Here is a 22,439-nt window from a genome sequence, read left to right as displayed (position 1 = left end):
AATTTGCATATTCAAACTTTGCAGCAAACAGTAGAATGTTTGCCACAAGTTTCACAGAATTGTTTGCCCGAAGTTCACAACTCGCCGCAACAGTTTGCCACAAAACGAATTTGTATGTATGAGCTTGCCGCAAATTTGCAGCAAATTGGCCAAAGGTTTGCCACAACTGTTTTCCAGAAGGCTGTTTTTTTGGTAAGGGCAAAATACCTGTGTACATCATGGGTGTGAAGAATATATGCTATGTGAAATATTTCTTATCACATAACATAAAGTTTTTGTCTATAATGGCCCTCTCTTCCATTCCCCCCCTCTTAAACAGGGGTATATTCTGTGTAATCTCTTGTGGACAGACTACATTAACATAAATGGTACAGTAGATCTGTCATGATACAATGGGATGCGTGAGATAATGAGCAGCATTAGTTCCGGAGCTTTGGACAAATCACGATTTTGCAGATGATAGCATCTTTTGAATTTCGTAAGGGGAGGGGATTTTGGCCTATAGACATGCCCGTTACTTTCAAAGAGAGTGGGTGGAGCTCTTCATTCTGATTCCAATCCTTTTTCTATCTCTTCTCTTAACACATATGGACCCAGAACTTAATCGAGCATCTGACAAAGTATGTTATACTTTAGTTATGGGTTAAGCAAGATTACATTCTGTGCAGACCCAAAAATACTCAATATTGAGAGAATTTCAAAAATGTCTCTTCCTCTCATTTCCTCTCAGTTGCCGATCCCTCGTTTAGAAAATAAAACTGAGGGAACATGGGGCTGAGGGAACATAAAGCTGAGGGAACATAGAGCTGAGGGAACATAGGACTGAGGGAACATAGGACTGAGAGAAACATTGGGCTGAGGGAACATAGGGCTGAGGGAGCATGGGGCTGAGGGAACATAGACATGGTCCCAGTATGTTTGCATTAACATTTAGCACTACCAGAAGAACTGCCAACCCATTGCTGCTCATCATGATCCCCTGCTTGCTTCATATTCTATCCCAGGTCTGACCCACTGCTAGTTTCCCCTAAGTGCAGATCTAGAATCTTCTTCCCTTCCCTCAATCCTAACCCCAATTCTAGCCATTAATGAGGAAAATGTGAAACTGACCCTAAGATTAGCGTCTAGATGCAACCACCTCTTTCTTTGTCTGGATGACATCACCAACAGTTTTTTAATTTTCTCTTTATTTCTTTTAACCGTCCACCGGGGGCTCCTTGACCTCATCCACCGGTCCTGCGTTGCTAGGTTCCTCAGGGCTCCACCAGTGTTTGAGGTGGGTGTTGAGCCGCTCCAGGATGTCGCTGGTGTGGTTGATGACTAGGGCCAACCAGGCCAGGCCGAAGAAGATCCAGGACGCCATGAGGATGCTGTACCACTCTGGATAGTACCGGTCGGGGTTACTGTCTATAGAACCGAGCAGAAAATGTGAACAAAACAAAATATTCAGCAACTCTTGGAAGACAATATATATTGACTTGACAGACACTTTGGGTTTATTATTAAAACCAAGGTGTTTCAGCCTATAGCCTTCACCAGGGTATTAGGGGTGAAGCAGCACAAACATGGCCTGACCACTGTGATAAGATGGCATCGTAACCTCATTTGTGTGGTATTTGATAACAACTCTACTGAAGTCATTATCAGATAGGTTCTCTCATGTGATTAAGCAAGGTAAAGTAAACATTTTTTGTTGCCTAAATGTATTTAGGAATTACATATTAAAATGCTAGTTAAATAATAAATACCACATGTTTGTCTTTCAATTTCTTTAGGATTCTTTGAAACAAGCGTTTGAGTAAACATGTGTGTGCTAGCTCTAGCTCATAAAACACACAAGTAAGCCCACACATGCATGTCAAAAACACATCAAACACGTGAAGAACATCTCACATGGACACATGCATTTTCATGCTTTCCACACTGTTATGAATGTAAAAGCATGGTGCGTGCAACACAAGAGTGATGGGTAGCTCTTTATGAGCAGCTCAACTCTATCTACCACTAATAAATAGGCTATTGCCTATTAGAGAAGATGGTGTTAATTAAGGATAGCCCCCTTTTTTAAATTTTCGCCTAAATGACATACCCAAATCTAACTGCCTGTAGCTCAGGACCTGAAGCAAGGATATGCATTATCTTGGTACCATTTGAAAGGAAACACTTTGAAGTTTGTGGAAATGTGAATTGAATGTGGGAGAATATAACACAATAGATCTGGTAGAAGAAAATACCACCATCTTTGAAATGCAAGAGAAAGGTCACAGTTATAGCCATCACTCTGGTTGTAATTCCGATAGTGTCCACAAGATGGCAGAAGTGTATATGCAACGTTTCAGATGGATAACTTGAAGTATGACTGAACCTCAAGACTTTTAGTGTGAAATCCCCAGGTACATTTGGGCAAATCGTGAAGGAGATATTCACATTCACATTCCATTTTTCTGCAAGAATATCATCAAATCTGTATACTTGGACTTTGATTTAGCTTTCCAAGTATTAGTAGCCATATTATAAGTTCAACATTTGCAAAACAGCCAGTTTTCATAACTTATCATTTTTGTCCAAAATGAAAAGGCATGCTGTCGTACAAGGTTAGTAGCTACAATTTACGACATATACATGGTTTCCGGATACTCCCGTAAACCCCAGGTCAATGGCTATCTAGCTGGCTTTGTTTGACTGCGATTGGTGCTTATTTAACAAAGATACAGTCGTTCAAGTAATGGCCGCCAGCGTCATCGGCGTGCCATGAAGGCGTCGCTCTCTGACCAAATATGATGTCCTATAGGATATACTACACCCCTAATGAAATAGTGAAGTCTTGTTACCTTCTAGGATTTCTGATGAATAGATACAAATATGATTTGACTCATTGAAACAATGTTTAGGGTGAGATTCTCACAGATTCCTTTCTTTGCAAATTGAACGAGTGGAAATACAAAATCGATCATGCATGCTATATGGGCCTTTTGAGGATATGAAAAATGATTTTATCTAACAAAATGACACTTCATGGTATCTCTGGGACCCTTTGGATGATAAATCAGAGCAAGATTTCAGAATGTAAGTACACATTTCACCTTCAGAGATGAATTTATCAAACCTATCGCGGTGAAAAGAGTGTTTTGTTGTTAGGAGCTCTCCTCAAACAATAGCATGGCATTTTTTTCACAGTAATAGCTACTGTAAATTGGACAGTGCAGTTATATTAACAAGAATTTAAGCTTTCAGCCGATATAAGACACTTAGATGTACCGACATTTGTTGTTTCTCTAAAATCTGCAATCTTGACATAACCCGCTGCATGAATTACAACTGGCCCGTTGACAGGACGCCGATCCTTAAGAAGATTTATTAACAAACTGTAGCATAGATCATCTCTACAGGTTCCGCACCATGGATCATCACAGGAGGCTTCATACCATGGATGATCTCTACAGGTGCCGGGCCATGGACTATTCCGACAGGCTTCGTGCCAGGGTTTATCACTACAGGCTCCGGACCATTTATAATCCCTTCAGGCGTTTTGCGAAGGATGATTTCTACAGGCTCCGGGCCATGGATTACCTCTAGAGGCTTCGTGCCATGGATCATCTCTATAGGCTTCGGACCATCGCTTATCACTGGAGGCTTAGATTGTGGAGCTGAAACAGGTCTCACCGGACTAGGAAGACGCACTGAGGACCGAGTGCTCAAAGCAGGCACCGGCCGTACTGGGCTATGGAGGCGAACTGGAGGGAGAGCGCGAGGAGCAGGCACAGGATGTACTGGGCTATGGAGGCGCACTGGAGAGAGAGCGCAAGAGGCAGGCACATGCTCACCACAATAAGCACGGGGAGTTGGCTCAGGTCTCAGTCCTGGCCCAGCCAAACTAGGCTCCGATATCTCTCTATTACTTGCCCCCAAGTCCAGTTGGTCCTTTCTATCCGCTCCTCAATTGACCAGGTGTCCATTTCTGCCCGGGCACACCACTTGATCCAATCATGGTGGATAGTTCTGTAACGATGGTCGTATAAAAGGGACCAAGGCGCAGCGTGTAGAGTGCTCATAATTACTTTAATGATGACACTTAAACAGAAAACAACAAAACGACAGCCAACAGTTCCGTCAGGTACTACTTACAAAATGGAAAACAACTACCCACACCAACACAGGAAAAACAGGCTGCCTAAGTATGGCTTCCAATCAGAGACAATGATAGACAGCTGCCTCTGATTGGAAACCATACCTGTCCAAAACATAGAAAACAAAAACATAGAATGCCCACCCATCTATCACACCCTGACCTAACTAAACAGAAAAAACCCAGCTCTCCTAGGTCAGAGCGTGACAGTGAAGTTTATTGAATTCAAATCAACCAAACAAGCGTAGCTAAGTAAACACATTTGTATTTACAATCAAAAGTCTTCCCTGTGGCTCAGTTGGTAGAGCATGGTGTGTGCAACGCCAGCATGGTGTGTGCAACGCCAGGGTTGTGGGTTTGATTCCCACGGGGGGCCAGTACAAAAAAAAAAAAGGAATGCATGAAATGAAATGTATCCATTCACTACTGTAAGTCGCTCTGGATAAGAGCGTCTGCTAAATGACTAAAATGCAAATCAAAGAGCTAGCAAAACAACAAACCTGAATTGCATTCATTTCTACATGAAACAGTATTTTACTTTAGCTACACTACCGGTCAAAAGTTTTAGAACACCTACTCATTCAAGGGTTTTTCTTCATTTCACTATTTTCTACATTGTAGAAAAAAGTGAAGACATCAACACTATGAAATAACACAAAAAAATTGTTCAACATATCAAAATATATTTGATATTTGAGATTATTCAAATAGCCACCCTTTGCCTCCTCTGAACAGTTGATGTTGAGATGTGTCTGTTACTTGAACTCTGTGAAGCATTTATTTGGGCTGCAATTTCTGAGGCTGGTAACTCTGATGAACTTATCCTCTGCAGCAGAGATAACTCTGGGTCTTCCATTCCTGTGGCGGTCATCATGAGTGCCAGTTTCATCGTAGCGCTTGGTTTTTGCAACTGCACGTGAAGAAACTTTCAAAGTTCTTGAAATGTTTCTTATTCACTGATCTTCATGTCTTAAAGTAATGATGGACTGTCGTTTGTCTTTGCTTATTTGAGCTGTTCTAGCCGAAAAATGGAAATGGTATTTTACCAAATAGAGCTATCTTCTGTATACCCCTCCCCTACCTTGTTACAACACAACTGATTGGCTCAATCGCATGAACCTGTTATGGATAGGGGGCAGTATTTTCACGGCCGGATAAAAAACGTACCCGATTTAATCTGATTATTACTCCTGCCCAGAAACTAGAATATGCATATAATTATTAGCTTTGAATAGAAAACACTCCAAAGTTTCTACAACTGTTTGAATGGTGTCTGTGAGTATAACAGAACTCATTTGGCAGGCCAAAACCTGAGAAGATTCCAAACAGGAAGCGCCCTCTCTGACCATTTTTTGCCCTCCTTGATTATCTCTATCCAATACAGGGGATCTCTGCTGTTACGTGACACTTCCTACGGCTCCCATGGGCTCTGAGAGGGCCCTCATTGTACTAAATTCTAATCAATAGCCTAGACTGTGTGTATCTTATCATTTTAGCTTGTTAGTAAATAAATAATCAACTCAATTGGTATGGTACGGACTTATTTAGTGGGACTCGGGTTTGTGCAGATTCCCGGATTATGCGACGTACAGGATGAGACTGTAGTGGAAATTAATTCATTAGCGACTGTTGTAAAATCGATATTCTGATATTCTTTGAGTTAATTTGGGAAATGGAAACTCAATAAAAAAAAAATTCTCATGGTGCCCCAGGTTACTGAGTTTTATTAGAAGGAAAAACCAAAAATACACTTACACAAAACAAACGATGATAAACAGTCCAGTAAGGTGCTCAGACTATACACGGAAACAACCACCCACAAACACAAGAGAAAATAAACCCACTTAAATATGGCCTCCAATTAGAAGCAACAACAACCAGCTGCCTCTAATTGGAGGTCGTTCCCAAAACTAACATAGATATAAAAAAACTAGAAATCCCACATAGAAATAGAAAACAGAACATAAACTAAAACCCCGAAACACACTAAACCAACACCCCCTGCCATGCCCTGAACACACTACAATAACAAACAACCGCTTTTACTGGTCAGGATGTGACAGAACCCCCCCCCCCCCCAAAGGTGCAGACCCCGGATGCACCGAAACACAAAACCCCACAAAAATAACCCCAAACTAAAGGCAGGGAAGGGAGGGTGCAATCGTCACCGATGGCTCCCGTGCTACAACCCCCCCACCCCAATCCTCCAACTACGGAGGTGGCTCAGGCTCCGGCTTTAGACCCCATCCTAACCTGCCCACCCCCCTTGAAGGCTCATGGCTGTAGACCACTGCTAAAGGCTCTGGGCTAAGGTGCGTCGCTGGAGACCTCGGGCCGAGGCGCGTCGCTGGAGACCTCGGGCCGAGGCGCCTCGCTGGAGACCTCGGGCCGAGGCGCGTCTCTGGAGACTCAGGGCCGAGGAGCGTCTCTGGAGACTCAGGGCCGAGGAGCCTCTCTGGAGACCTCGGGCCGAGGAGCGTCTCTGGAGACTCAGGGCCGAGGAGCGTCTCTGGAGACTCAGGGCCGAGGAGCGTCTCTGGAGACTCAGGGCCGAGGTGCGTCTCTGGAGACTCAGGGCCGAGGTGCGTCGCTGGAGACTCAGGGCCGAGGTGCGTCGCTGGAGACTCAGGGCCGAGGAGCGTCGCTGGAGACTCAGGGCCGAGGAGCGTCTCTGGAGACTCAGGGCCGAGGAGCGTCTCTGGAGACTCAGGGCCGAGGAGCGTCTCTGGAGGCTCAGGGCCGAGGAGCGTCTCTGGAGGCTCAGGGCCGAGGAGCGTCTCTGGAGGCTCAGGGCCGAGGAGCGTCTCTGGAGGCTCAGGGCCGAGGAGCGTCTCTGGAGGCTCAGGGCCGAGGAGCGTCTCTGGAGACTCAGGGCCGAGGAGCGTCTCTGGAGGCTCCGGACTGTGGGCCGTCTCTGCAGGCTCCGGACTGTGGGCCGTCTCTGCAGGCTCCGGACTGTGGGCCGTCTCTGCAGGCTCCGGACTGTAGGACGTCGCCGAAAGCACTGGACGGGGAACTGTCGCCGGAAGCTCTAGACGGGGCACTGTCGCCGGAAGCTCTGGACGGGGAACTGTCGCCGGAAGCTCTGGACGGGGAACTGTCGCCGGAAGCTCTGGACGGGGAACTGTCGCCAAAAGCTGTGGACGGGGAACTGTCGCGGGAAGCTCTGGATGGGGAACTGTCTCCGGAAGCTCTCTACGGGGACTGCGCACTGAAGGCCTGATGCGTGTGGCTGGCTTTGTAGGCGCCAGACTAGTGACACGCACCACAAGGCTAGTGCGAGGAGCAGGAGCAGGACATACTGGACTGGGCAGGTGCACTAAAGGCCTGGTGCGTGGGGCTGGCTTTGGAGGTGGCAGAACAGTAACACGCACCACAGGGCTATTGCGAGGAGCAGGAACTGGATACACTGGGCCTTGACTACGCACTGGAGGTCTGGAGCGTACAGCCTGCACAACCCGTCCTGGCTGGATTGTTACTGCAGCCCGGCACGGGCAGAGTGCTGGCACAGGGCGAACTGGTCTGTGCTGAGGCATGATGGCTGCCGTGCGTAGAGCAGGCGCAGGGTAGCCTGGGCCTAGGAGACGCACTGGTGGCCAGATGTATTGAGCAGGCATACTTCTCCCTGGCTGGATGCCCACTCTAGCACGGCACTTGCGGGGGGCTGGTATCGCTCGTACCGGACTGTGCGTGCGGATGGGCAAGACCGTGCGCACTTCCGCATAGCACGGTGCTCTCACCGCCTAACGCTCCCCATAATAAGCATGAGGAGTTGGTTGAGGCCTATTGCCTGACTTACTCCAACTCCCCGTGTGCCCTGCCCCAAAAAATTTGGGGGGCTGCCTCCTCACCTCCTGAAATGGAGGATATAGTGCCTCGTACCTCCGCCGCTCACCCTTTGCTGCCTCCAGGTCCTCCTTCGGGCGCCGGTACTCCCCAACCTGGTGCCATGGTCCTGCCCCATCCAGGATCTCCTCCCAGGTCCATGACTCCCTATACTTTTCCTGCTGCTCCTTCCTCCGCTGCTTGGTCCTTCGTTGGTTGGTGGTTCTGTCACAAGCGTCGTTGTAGGGAGCGGACCAAACTGCAGCAGGTATAGTGAACATCTTCTTTTTATTAGAAGGAAAAACCAAAAATACTCTTTCACAAAGCAAACGACGAAAAACAGTCCTGTAAGGTGCTCAGACTATACACGAAAACAACCACCCACAAACACAAGAGAAAATAAACCCACTTAAATATGGCCTCCAATTAGAAGCAACAACAACCAGCTGCCTCTAATTGGAGGTCGTTCCCAAAACTAACATAGATATAAAAAACTAGAAAACCCACATAGAAATAGAAAACATAGAACATAAACCAAAACCCCGAAACACACTAAACAAACACCCCCTACCACGCCCTGACCACACTACAATAACAAACAACCCCTTTTACTGGTCAGGACGTGACACTGCTTCTTGACACAATGTACGCTTAACCCGGAAGCCTGCCGCACCAATGTGTCAGAGGAAACACCGTACACCTAGTGACCATGTCAGTGTGCATGCGCCTGGCCCGCTACAGAAGTCGATGGAACCAGGACATCCCAGCCGGGCAAACCCTCCCCTAACCCGGACGACCAATTGTGCGTCACCTCATGGGTCTCCCGGTCGCGGCCAGCACGGGTATCGAACCAGCATCTGTAGCAACGCAGTTTGCACTGTGTTGCGGTGTCTTAGACCGCTGCACCACTCGGGAGGCCCCATCCACAAAGTTTTCAATGCTTATCAATTGCCTTTCACAAAGTATCAAAATACTAAAATACTACTTAAACGACTCTTAAATAATTGTATTTAAATGCTGATACATTTTTTGGATCACAGAAACAATAAATAAATAATGAAATGTTCATTATTTAAAGCAGCCCGTGTAATCATCTGCCACAATCGGTCCAAGCCCCAAGTTATTCATTTGGGCCAGATAACTCACACCGGAATCGTCCCGAGCTCAAACTCCGCATCTTAGCCATACGTCATACTGTCGAAGGCGGCCCAGACTCGGGCCACATGAAGTCGGCGGCTGAGTGCCCCGACTCTCAGCCGGAATCGTTCCAGATCCATTGTGCTAGCTGGGTAACATCCTATTTGGAAAAATCGATTTGACGATTATACAGATAGCAGATCAGCTCATGAATAATGGGGAGATGTACAGAGGACATTGTTTAAATATCAGGGTATCTTACGGGGGACCAACTCTGTTTTAAAAAATTATGCATATCTACTCTCATACTGTTTGTTGATCACAGATCTCTACTAAGCGCTCATATGGGCAGCAATATGAGACAGCATATAGAATCGGGGAAACGTTATAGCTGTATTTTGACATGCATAGGCGAGACGTGCTTTGATAATGCAACCTGTGGATTACAGAATAAAGTTAGGAATTTTCATGCGAGACAGGAGTCCGGATTTTGCTTTACAGTGGGATTGGGACGATGGGAAAATATCCTAGGCTCTATATAAGGCTAGATAAGTGAGACAATAATAATACACTTGATTTAGGCTACATTATTTCATGGTAAAGGTTTCTGATCAGTGATAGATGAGCAAACAAAAAAATGAGCTACCACTTGTCCAGTCAGGAATCAATTAACCAAATATACAGACAGATTCAGTGAATCAAAATCACATTGATTGATTATCAGACAAGTCACAGGCTTGTATAACATGCTAGCAAAATGTTCTGATCTTTTATTTTATTTATGATTTACTTAACCTTTATTTAACTAGGCAAGTCAGTTAAGAACAAATTCTTATTTACAATGATGGCCTACCAAGAGGCAAAAGGCCTCCTGCGGTGAGGGCTGGGATGAAAAATGAATAAGCAGGACAAAATTTACATCACGACACCAGCTAAAGGCAATTATATTAGCAAACTAGAATAAAGATGATGTCACGGATTTCCCCGGTACTGCTGCTCATTCTGTTCACCAGCTCCGGAGGTCTACTCACCGGCCTTCTAGGCATCACTGAACTGGATCATTACCGCCAACCCCGGACTGTCTTGTCTCATTACGCACACTTGGTTCCCATTCCCCCTGATTAGTATGTGTATATATGTGCCCTCTGTTCCCCATTGTCCTTGTTGATTATTGTTCCATGTCCGTTGGTCCTGTGAGTACCTGGGCTCTGTTGTATCGGCTTTCGTGTTACCATGTCAGTGTGCACTTATTATTACGGGTCCTATCCCTTGTATTGTTATTACGGTCTCATCCCGAGTATTTATTAGAGGTTTACACCTTGCTCTTTGTTTGAGTGACAGCCCTGTGTTATATATATATATATATATATACACACACACACGTTTGTTTTGGGCTTCGTCCCCATCATGTTCATGACATACTCTATTTTGGGTAGAGAAATAAAAAAACGATTTTGTATTCCTGCGCCTGTCTCCTATCATTATACAACGTGACAGATGATCATCAGCTCTCACCTCAATTTAGCTAACATTTCCCCAGCATAATTGTTACTAAATATTCAAATGGAGATTTCAGTGAAATCTAAAATCTGACATTGATTGATTTGTTTAGACGAGTCCCCCACCCTTGTCTCAAAAAGCACATCCAAATCAAAACGGTGCTGAAATTATCATCTAGGTGACCACACACGACTATCGCTTTAAATTAGTATAAAGGTTTGATATGACTTTGGGAATAAGCAAGAATTTAATAAATGTTTTCAATTGCATTTGCTTACTTTATTCCAATACAGTTGAAGTCTGAAGTTTACATATACCTAAGACAAATACATTTTAAACTCAGTTTTTCACAAAAACTGACAGAGCTGGTGTAACTGAGTCAGGTTTGTAGGCCTCCTTGCTCGCACACGATTTTTCAGTTCTGCCCACAAATGTTCTATAGGATTGAGGTCAGGGCTGGCCACTCCAATACCTTGACTTTGTTGTCTTTTAGCCATTTTTCCACAACTTTGGAAGTATGCTTGGGGTCATTGTCCATTTGGAAGATCGATTTGCGACCAAGCTTTAACTTCCTGACTGATGTCTTGAGATGTTGCCTCAAAATATCCACATCATTTTCCATCCTCATGATGCCATCCATTTTGTGACGTGCACCAGTCCCTCCTGCAGCAAAGCACCCCCCACAACATGATGCTGCCACCCCAGTGCTTCACGGTTGGGATGGTGTTCTTTGGATTGCAAGCTTCCCCCTTTTTCCTCCAAACATAACGATGGTCATTATGGCCTAACAGTTCTATTTTTGTTTCATCAGACCAGAGGACATTTCTCCAAAAAGTACAATCTTTGTCCCCATGTGCAGTTGCAAACCGTAGTCTGGTTTTTTTATGGCGGTTTTGGAGCAGTGGCTTCTTCCTTGCTGAGTGTCCTTTCAGGTTATGTCGATATAGGACTCGTTTTACTGTGGATATAGATACTTTTGTACCTGTTTCCTCCAGCATCTTCACAAGGTCCTTTGCTGTTGTTCTGGGATTGATTTGCACTTTTCCTACCAAAGTACGTTCATCTCCAGGAGACAGAACGCGTCTCCTTCCTGAGCGGTATGACGGCTGCGTGGTCCCATGGTGTTTATACTTGCGTGCTGTTGTTTGTACAGATGAACGTGGTACCTTCAGGCGTTTGGAAATTGCTCCCAAGGATGAACCAGACTTGTGGAGGTCTACAATTTTATTTACTGAGGTCTTGACTAATTCCTTTTGATTTTTCAAATGATGTCAAGCAAAGAGGTACTGCGTTTGAAGGTAGACCTTGAAATACATCTACAGGTACGACTCCAATTGACTCAAATGATGTCAATTAGCCTATCAGAAGCTTCTAAAGCTTTGACATCATTTTCGGGAATTTTCCAAGCTGTTTATTAAAGGCACAGTCAACTTAGTGAATGTAAACTTCTGACCCACTGGAATTGTGATACAGTGAATTATAAGTTAAATAATCTGTCTGGAAACAATTGTTGGAAAAATTACTTGTGTCATGCACAAAGTAGATGTCCGAACTGACTTGCCAAAACTATAGTTTGTTAACAAGAAATTTCTGGAGTGGTTGAAAATCGAGTTTTAATGACTCCAACCAAAGTGTATATAAACTGTCACGTCCTGACCAGTAAAGGGCTTATTTGTTATTGTAGTTTGGTCAGGACGTGGCAGGGGGTATTTGTTTAGAGTGTTTAGGTGTTTGTTATATTATGTGTTTATGTAGAAGGGGTATTTGTTTAGAGTGTTTCGGGGTTTATTGGGCTATGTGTTTATGTAGAGGGGTGTTGGTTTAGAGTGTACCGGGGTTTTAGATTTAGGTTCTAGGTTAGGGTATTCTAGGTTAGTTCTAGGTTGTTTAGGTCTATGTTTAGCTTTATTGATTTGACCTTCAATTGGAGGCAGCTGTTCCTCGTTGTCTCTGATTGAAGGTCCTATGTATAGGGGTGTCTTGTAGCAGGGAATTGTGGGTAGTTATTTTCTGTATAGCTGATATGCCTTATGGAACTGTTTAGTCGTTGTTTGTTTATTTTGAAAGTGTTCACTTTTCTTAAAATTAAAAAAGATGAGCATTCACGTACCCGCTGCGCCTTGGTCCATTCACTACGACGATCGTGACAGAACTACCCACCACAAACGGACCAAGCAGCGGAGGAAGGAGCAGCAGCAGAGCTCCGGGGAATCATGGACATGGGAGGAAATTCTGGACGGGGCTGGACCATGGCACCAGGCTTGGGAATACCGTCGCCCACCGGAGGAGATAGAGGCAGCCAAGGCGGAGCGGCGCCGGTATGAGGCTTTGTACGCGTCGGCTTTGTACGCGTCGGTTAGGGCTCATTTAATTTCTATGATGTCGGACCAGGCCTGGGCTTGGGCTTCAGCTCACAGGGGTCGGACGGGGTTCGAATTTTCAGTTCTGATGAGAACTCTAAATTGCATTCGGGTCTCCTGTGCAGTCCGGCAGTGTCAATTAATTATTATTTTTATATTTTTTTATTTCACCTTTATTTAACCAGGTTGGCAAGTTGAGAACAAGTTCTCATTTACAATTGCGACCTGGCCAAGATAAAGCAAAGCAGTTCGACACATACAACAACACAGAGTTACACATGGAGTAAAACAAACATACAGTCAATAATACAGTAGAAAAATAAGTCTATATACAATGTCAGCAAATGAGGTGAGATAAGGGATGTAAAGGCAAAAAAGGCCATGGTGGCAAAGTAAATACAATATAGCAAGTAAAACACTGGAATGGTAGATGTGCAGTGGAAGAAAGTGTAAAGTAGAAATAGAAATAATGGGGTGCAAAGGAGCAAAATAAATAAATACAGTAGGGGAAGAGGTAGTTGTATGGGCTAAATTATAGATGGGCTATGTACAGGTGCAGTGATCTGTGAGCTGCTATGACAGCTGGTGTTTAAAGCTAGTGAGGTAGGTAAGTGTTTCCAGTTTGAGATTTTTGTAGTTCGTTCCAGTCATTGGCAGCAGAGAACTGGAAGGAGAGACGGCCAAGGAGAAATTGGCTTTGGGGGTGACCAGAGAGATATACCTGCTGGAGCGCGTGCACAGGTGGGTGCTGCTATGGTGACCAGTGAGCGGAGATAAGGGGGGACTTTACCTAGCAGGGTCTTGTAGATGACCTGGAGCCAGTGGGTTTGGCGACGAGTATGAAGCGAGGGCCAGCCAACGAGAGCGTACAGGTCGCAGTGGTGGGTAGTATATGGGGCTTTGGTGACAAAACGGATGGCACTGTGATAGACTGCATCCAGTTTATTGAGTAGGGTATTAGAGGCTATTTTGTAAATTACATCGCCGATGTCGAGGATCGGTAGGATGGTCAGTTTTACGAGGGTATGTTTGGCAGCATGAGTGAAGGATGCTTTGTTGCGAAATAGGAAGCCGATTCTAGATTTAACTTTGGATTGGAGATGTTTGATGTGAGTCTGGAAGGAGAGTTTACAGTCTAACCAGACACCTAGGTATTTGTAGTTGTCCACATATTCTAAGTCAGAACCGTCCAGAGTAGTGATGCTGGACGGGCGGGCAGGTGCAGGCAGGGATTGGTTGAAGAGCATGTATTTAGTTTTACTTGTATTTAAGAGCAGTTGGAGGCCACGGAAGGAGAGTTGTATGGCATTGAAGCTTTTCTGGAGGGTTGTTAACATAGTGTCCAAAGAAGGGCCAGAAGTATACAGAATGGTGTCGTCTGCGTAGAGGTGGATCAGAGACTCACCAGCAGCAAGAGCAACATCATTGATGTATACAGAGAAAATAGTTTGTGTGTGCTTTGAATTTAGGGTGACTTTGTGAGTAAATACGCTGGCTAAAGGCTTCCATGAGACAACCTGTTTGGATAATGTGCAATAAAAAAAAATCCTATCTGCTGATGCGCATGTTGTGTATTTTGTGAAATTCCATTAGCCCAACATTGGGGGAAAATGTTGTAATTTCTCAGGTCTTGCCATCAATGTTTTTCGGGAAATGTGAAGAGTGGTCCTGGGACAGTCCCGGGATCCCGGTTACTGGTATTAATCCCTAATGGTGACAATATAAAGTGTGATAAAAAAAACTTACACAAGTAAGTATTCATACAATAACCAAAAGTTAAATGAAACTATTCTTGAATTTATTCTGCAATTATCAAGTGTAATAGAAATAAGATAAATGGTTTAGAGCAATAATGTTTCAATTACTTTGTTGTAATTTCCCTTCTCAGTTCAATACAATAAAAAACCCATATTCAATTGGCTTTTCAAATGCAAGGAAATACCCTTATTTCCATTCTATCAAAACTCCAAAATCAGACCTTTAAAGCGGAATTCAGCAGTGGAGACAAAGCGTTTTCCCCACCCGTTTCAGTAAAAAGCTGAGGGATGAGTCAAATTCATAGACAGAGCTATGGATGCAAGGACTGAACATCCATGATAAATAAATTATCATGTAGCCTATGTTCATTGATGTTTCTTAGGTACTACTTTGAAAGAGACTGGTATGACTATGTATGTATATAGTAATAAGCTGTTTCTTACTTTTACTTAACTTTGGGACAAACATTTATTACTTTATGATTACATTTTGTGACTATGTTCCTTGGTGTTTCTTATATATTATATTAAAATAGTGGCGTGAGTAGGTATTTACATAGTTATTCGCTGATACTTAGTTGTATTTACAATCGTTCTTAGTTGTACTTACCTATATAATAAAAAATACTTTGTATCTTCTAATTAAGTATGTAGTACTTACTTGCTTGGTACATTTAAGAAGACATTTTTACTATAAATGTAGATTTTGTTGCTATGTATTTACCTAGTAAATACATAGTAATTAACGTCTGTAAAATGAAGGGTTACCCCGGTCTGTTTCTAGAGCTTCCATGTTCCTACATATTGAGTCGTGTACCTGCAACGTAGTCCCCAAAGCCAATGGTGCTGAGTGAAATGAAGCAATAGTAGATCGCCTGTGAGTAGCTCCAGCCCTCTTGCTGTTTGAACACCACCATGGGCATCACAAAGAAGAGTGCTGTTCCAGAGATGTAGGACAACAGGTGGATCATGAACCGGGTTAACTTCTAATGGAGACAGAAAGAAGGGAAGACAGAGTCAATATCTCAAATGGCCTATTCCCTATATACTGTAAGGCACTCCTTTTGGTCAATATAGTGCAATGTAGGGGAATTGGGTGCTATTTCAAATTCGCACATATTTTAGGACAAACAGGTAACAAATGACAAGTTGGACGGTCACTGGTACTTGCTAACTGATTTATGAATACTGCATACAGACAGAGTTAAAAGAATATGAAGTCCACTGTATTCTGGGGACCCAACAAAAAGTAATCTTTGAAGAGGTGATCTGCAGTTTAAACAAGAACTACTCAGTCAGCGCGCCAATTGTTATCCCCACAGGCGGGCGGGGCCGCAATGTTCTATTTAATAACAATTGGGACTATTTATAATTGATATATGTGACTCCTTTCAGGAAACTAGGTGTATGTCGTGCGTCACTACTTCACAGGAGAGCCATTTAAACGTAAACTTTAAAAAAAAATCCAGATACGTTTTTTTTGCCAGAAAATCTTTCTGGAACATTAGAACTTTCATGTGTCTTAATAACAAACTTGTATGCCATCTGTAAATACGAATACAATTGTTAAATTATGAGCCTAGTTGGTTTAGCCACAGAATAAACCAGCAGCCTTCCCACTAGCCATGATTTGCTGATATAATGAGTGGGCTGGACATGCCGAAAGATGAGTTTGAATTGGTCTGCCATGTAGCGCGCTTCTGTCTATTTGAGCTGGTCAGTATGTGTAGGTAAACTTGTCTTAACAAGGTTTAAATATATATATATAGTAGAACTGCATAAGTGTTGATCTTCCCTTTCTGGAGGGCTGACTTCTGAAATCAGTGGAATTAGAGTATGATAGCTAAGGAGATGGAGAAAACACCTGTCTCCGGATTACATCTTTAAACTAAGGGCAACCATCCGTGACAACCATCCGTGACAGAGAGGTGGAAGCGTACATCCATGTATATGGGTAAGAGTGTCTAGCTAACTACATTTTCAGATATTACACGTTTCTAATTTTGTCAGAAAGTCGTTGTCATTTCAAGTTAAAGTGTACTGTTAGCTAGCTAGCTAACGTTAGCTGGCTGGCTCGCTAGCTAACATTACATATGTGTATGATCTGTGTAGTAATATTATTCGTATTTCAGAGCCATTTGCTTCACTATTTATAGCCTAATGTTAGCTAGCTAACATTGAACCTGGTTAGTTAGCTACCTGCAGATTCATACAGGGTAGTAACGTCATGCGTTGGGATTATGGTTCATTGTTTAGCTAGCTAGCTACATGTCTTAACAAGATACTCTATTATGCAAGTATTAATTTCAATAATATGTTCATGATGTCACTGCGACAGCTGTTGATAGACGTAGCTGGTAAATTCGCTCTGGCTATCTACTCCGATTTCAGAGCACTCTCGTCTGAGTGTGCCAGAGCGCAGAATAACTGACAGATTTATGAACACTCAACACCCATTGAATATGGCCGGTGTCAGTAAACGTTGACAAAAAAGCGTAAATTGTTGCCAGCATCACCGTTGCAGTCACCAACGCTCTGAATAACATGTAAACAGCCTAACCAGCTCTGCTAGGGTGAGTAAAATGGTCAGAATGAGCTGTTCTCTCATTTGTGTCTTGAAGTAGCTAGCAAGCTAGCCAACGTTACCCAGTTAGCTTGGGTGCTTGACTTCTGTTTTTAGGTCAGAACGCTGAGATCAACCCTTAAAGAGATGGGTGGGGCTAAAGCTTAAGAGGATGTGAACAAATCTGAATGGGTCTAGACAAAAAAGAGCTCTCTAGTAGGTATGCAAACATTCAAGGGCCAGTTTATCAACTTTCAAAGCATAATTATTTCCCCATTGGATTACCCTTTTAGTGTGCATATTTTGGTAGTTAACCATTTTCTGTGTTCTCTTATACCCAATATGTAACCCCAAAATGGTAGAAGGATGCATATTTTTATAATTTCTGTGAACGTTACTTAAACTGAGTTTACTTTGCAATTTAAATCCAGAACTCTGGTGGGTAATGCTTTATAATACAGCCTGGTTAAAGCTGACCTTACCTGATATTTACATGGTATTGACTAAGGCCTCAATTCAATCATATTGAGTGTTAAACAGCGTTGGTAGACATCTTCATAGCGGATGTTTTGGCATTGTTGGAAGTGTAACTGCTGTATGAGCTGACAAATAAGTGAGCGGCGGCTCTTGTGTGTCACAAACCACTCCCTTCCTTATTATCCGTACCGTGTTAGAAGCTGAAACAGCGGTAGAAAGTTTAGGCTAATGCATGTTTACTGCCTATCAGTCTAATTGAGGTGTTGCGACGATAGAACATCACACATTTCAGTGTTTGAACTTGTAACGTGGCTGCATGAACTTCTGACGCAACTGGATGGAATTTGTCGGATTATAAAATTGGGTGGTTTTGTTGCATCCAATGACATGTTCGCGATAAGCTAACACAAGGAGGCGCTTGTGGACTTCACAGTTCTTACGCAGTTCCACTTCCGACACCGCAGAAACAACAGCTTTGTGGGTGTCGGCTAGTGTACATCTGATAGAATCTAGCTCTAAGTAACTATGTGGTAACAATTGATACTTCCTGGTACTTACCTCAAAGAATACAACACAGCTGGTAAATACCAGGCTGTAAAATAAAGAGTTACCATCTCAGAGTCTATAGGTAGAGCACTTACCCTGTGATTGGTCTTTCCCTGGATGAAATCGCAGGCGTTCCTCTCTATGGCCAGCATGTATTTGCCTACTCTGTTCAGCACCACCATGTTCAGAGGGATGCCAAACAGAGCAAAGAACACACAGAAGATCTGACCTGCTGTTGTACTGGGGCTCATGTTGCCATAGCCTAGAACACAGAAAACAAATGGGCTCAACCATTGGGAATTATTTGGTCTGTTTGTTTCTATGATGAACACACAATGAGAACAACAATTGTAATATTAAATTATAATACAGGCAGAAGTACATAGCACAGGAATATCCTGGCTATGATGGAGGTGAGGCATAAATAAAGACAATGCATTAAGAACTTGTAGACGTGACATGATGAGGTACATTTGTAATTTGGGGTGAACTATTTTTCTAATATTAGGTACATTTCTAACTGGGGTGAATTCCTCCTTTAATATTAGGTAGATTTTTAATTTGTGTGAACTTTCCCTTTAAAATGTATGTGATGTTGTCTCCGGCTAGAGCAGCCTACTACCTTTAATTATCTAATAATTTAAATCAATAATTTATCATTTGGGGAACTATCCCTTTAAGATGAGGTACATTAGTAATTTGGGTGAACTATCCATTTAAGATGTCAGATACATTTTTAATTTGGGTGAACTGTCCCTTTAAAACTCACCTATAGTGGTGACCACAGTGGCAGCAAACACAGCAGAGCTAGTGAACTTCCAGAAGCTGTCCATGGTCTGGTTCCCTTTCAGACTAAGCCCAACCTTGGAAGAATCTCGAATTACCTGGAACAATACATATGGACATACAAGAGAATTTCATAACCATTATGGGCGGGATATAATTCCTAGGCTTTTCCAACAGTCTTGAAAGAGTTCCCACATATGCCGAGCACTTGTTGGCTGCTTTTCCTTCACTCTGCGGTCCAACTCATCCCAAACCATCTCAATTGGGTTGAGGTCAGGTGATTGTGGAGGCCAGATCATCTGATGCAGCACTTCATAACTCTCCTTCTTGGTCAAATAGCCCTCACACAGCCTTGAGGTATGTTGGGTCATATTCCTGTTGAAAAACAAATGATAGTCCCACTAAGCACAAACCAGATGGGAAAGCGTATCGCTGCAGAATGCGTTGGTAGCCATGCTGGTTAAGTGTACCTTGAATTCAAAATAAATCCCTGACTGTGTCACCAGCAAAGCAACCCCACACCATCACACCTCCTCCTCCATGCTTCACAATGGGAACCACACATACGGAGATTATCCGTTCACCTACTCTGCGTCTCACAAAGACACGGAGGTTGGAATCAAAAATCTTAAATTTGGACTCATCAGACCAAAGGACAGATTTCCACCAGTCTAATGTCCATTGTTCGTGTTTCTTGGCCCAAGCAAGTCTCTACTTATTATTTCTGTCCTTTAGTAGTGGTTTCTTTGCAGCAATTTGACCATGAAGGCCTGATTCAAGCAGTCTCCTCTGAACAGTTGATGTTGAAAAGTCTGTTTTATTTTTATGTTTCACCATTATTTAACCAGGTAGGCAAGTTCTCATTTACAACTGCGACCTGGCCAAGATAAAGCAAAGCAGTGCAACACAAACAACAACACAGAGTTACACATGGAATAAACAAACGTACAGTCAATAACACAATAAAAAAGTCTGTATACAGTGTGTGCAAATGGCGTGAGAAGGTAAGGCAATAAATAGGCCATTGTAGCGAAGTAATTACAATTTAGCAAATTAACACTGGAGTGATAGATTATTATTATTATTTTATTTTTACAGGGACAGTGCACATTAATCAACGTTTCAGTAAAAGTGCCGGTTTTAGCCAGCCGGCTAATTTTCAACCGCAGTCCCTGGGCAGGTTATTAAAAACAATTACAATATAGACAATCATAGAACAGTGAGCACAAGCAGAGTAACATAGGACAAGCAAGACATAGCATACAGACAGAGCAACATAGGACAAGCAAGATGTAGCATACAGACAGAGCAACATAGAACAAAAAGCAACAAGACAAAATCCATAAAAACAACAAAGTGTTTCCACACCTCACAAGCTACAGACAACATGGAAAGCGGCAATACACAGCTAGGGATTATGTTCACAAATCTGATTGACCTTTAGCCATGTCTTCATGCATTTTGTGAAAGTGTGATATGTGGTGCAGTTATGTGTGTCTGATGGCAGTGTATTCCAGACATGGGACGCTCTCACAGAGAAAGCGGATTTACTAAAGGTGCTTTTCCTTAAGGGAACTATACAGTCACCTCTCATGGCAGACCTTGTGGATCTGCAGCCATATGTTTGGATTTTCTGTTTAACAAAAATACTGAGTGGAGGGGGAGCTAGGCCATTTAGGATCTTGAATACAAGACATGCGTCGGTGTATTGCACCAGATTTTCCCAACTCAGGAGCTCATGCTTTCTGAGGATGTAACAGTGATGATGGCTATTGGGCTTCCTATCGAGCACTTTGAGAGCCTGTTAGTAGACAGACTGAATAGGTTTTAATGTTGTATAGCAAGCTTGGGTCCAACTAGTCAAGCAGTATGTTAAGTGGGAGAGTATCATCGATTTGAAGTACAGTCTTGCTACCTCTGTGGTCAAACAATTTCGTATAAATCGGAAATTAGCTAGGTTGAATTTGGTTATTTGAATTACCTTTTTCACATGCTTTTTAAAAGAGAGGTTGGAATCAAGTATGATTCCAAGGTACTTAAAATCAGATACCACCTGGAGCTTCTCCCCTCACACATAGACATCTGGCTCAGTAGCATCTGTTGCCCTCTTTGTGAAGAACATGCAAACAGTTTTTTTCACATTGAGATGCAAACACGAGTCACTGAGCCACTTTGTAACCTGGACCATTACAGTAGTGAGTTCTTGTGCAGCTTGTTGTTTGCTCTTTGCATGCACATATATCACTGTATCATCTGCATACATTTGAACTTCAGACCCAGTGCAGACGGAAGGCAGATCATTAATGTACAGGCTGAACAAGAGGGGCCCCAGTATTGACCCTTGGGGCACGCCCACATCATAGCTAAGAGTGGGCGACAGCTCATTGCTCACTCTGACGCACTGAGTTCTGCCTTCAAGGTATGATTTCATCCATCTCAAGGCATCGGGGGAAAAGTTGAACTTGGACAATTTTGTGATGAGAATCTCATGGTTAACAGTATCGAAAGCCTTCCTTAGGTCCAGAAACACAGCCCCAACAACGCCCCCTTTGTCCATCTTGGACTTCACATTTTCCAGAAGAAAGCAGTTGGCCGTTTCTGTGGAGTGTTTCGCTCTGAAGCCAAACTGCATGGAGTGTAATGTGAAGGGGCTGTTGTTGAGGTGGGAAATCAGTTGTTCTGCTACACACTTTTCAACAACCTTCGACACTACAGGTAGTATACTAATGGGCCTGTAGTTACTCACGTCAGCAGGGTCGCCCGATTTAAAGATGGCCGTTATTATGGCTGACTTCCATACCCTTGGAAACACCCCCAGACCAATAGATGTGTTGGTGACCTTAGTAATGGGGCCAATGAGTGACTCTTTGTAGTTTTTAAGATAGGTAGAGTCCAGCCCAAACACATCTTTGGATTTAGAGTTCTTTAGTGAGCTAATCACCTTGTTCACCTTTAACTCAGAAACCTCCCTTATGATGAAGACAGGTTGAGCGTCATTCACTAGCACTGAGCCCAATAAACCAGTGGAGGGGTTCTGTGTCAGTACCTTGACAGAGTCAATAAAGTAGGAATTGAAGGCTATTGCTATTTCGACTGCATCCTGTGTTAGATTGTTATTCACCATGATTTCTAGTCTTTTTGCAGTGTTACTATGGTCTTTCCCTGTTAACTTTTTTAGATTCTCCCAGATCAATTTTGAATTTCCCTTTGCCTCACCAATTATGTTAATGAAAAAGTTTGCCTTGGCCTGTCTGATTTCTTACATCACCTTATTTCTCAACATGGTAAACCTACGTCTGTCATGCTCTAATTTGGATTTTAGGGCTGTTTTTAGAGCATAATCTCGTTCTTGTGCAGATGTG

The 22,439-nt window shown here is 43.2% G+C and overlaps 1 protein-coding gene across 1 annotated transcript; it reads right to left on the bottom strand.

Moving 5' to 3' along the window:
• Positions 1-1,195: 1,195 nt before the first annotated feature.
• LOC115203036 (potassium channel subfamily K member 17-like) lies at positions 1,196-19,225 on the bottom strand. The gene is made up of 4 exons (XM_029767334.1): positions 19,061-19,225; positions 18,357-18,553; positions 15,505-15,691; positions 1,196-1,407 (listed from the first exon to the last, which is right to left on the bottom strand). The coding sequence occupies exons 1-4, from the start codon at positions 19,122-19,124 to the stop codon at positions 1,196-1,198; spliced, it is 660 nt and encodes a 219-aa protein (XP_029623194.1). The 5' UTR covers positions 19,125-19,225.
• Positions 19,226-22,439: the final 3,214 nt, after the last annotated feature.

Source organism: Salmo trutta, chromosome 12, assembly GCF_901001165.1.
Source record: "Salmo trutta chromosome 12, fSalTru1.1, whole genome shotgun sequence".
NCBI classification, from domain to species: domain Eukaryota; kingdom Metazoa; phylum Chordata; class Actinopteri; order Salmoniformes; family Salmonidae; genus Salmo; species Salmo trutta.
Note: the sequence above shows the minus strand (reverse complement) of the source record. Positions and strands in the feature narration are given on the sequence as shown.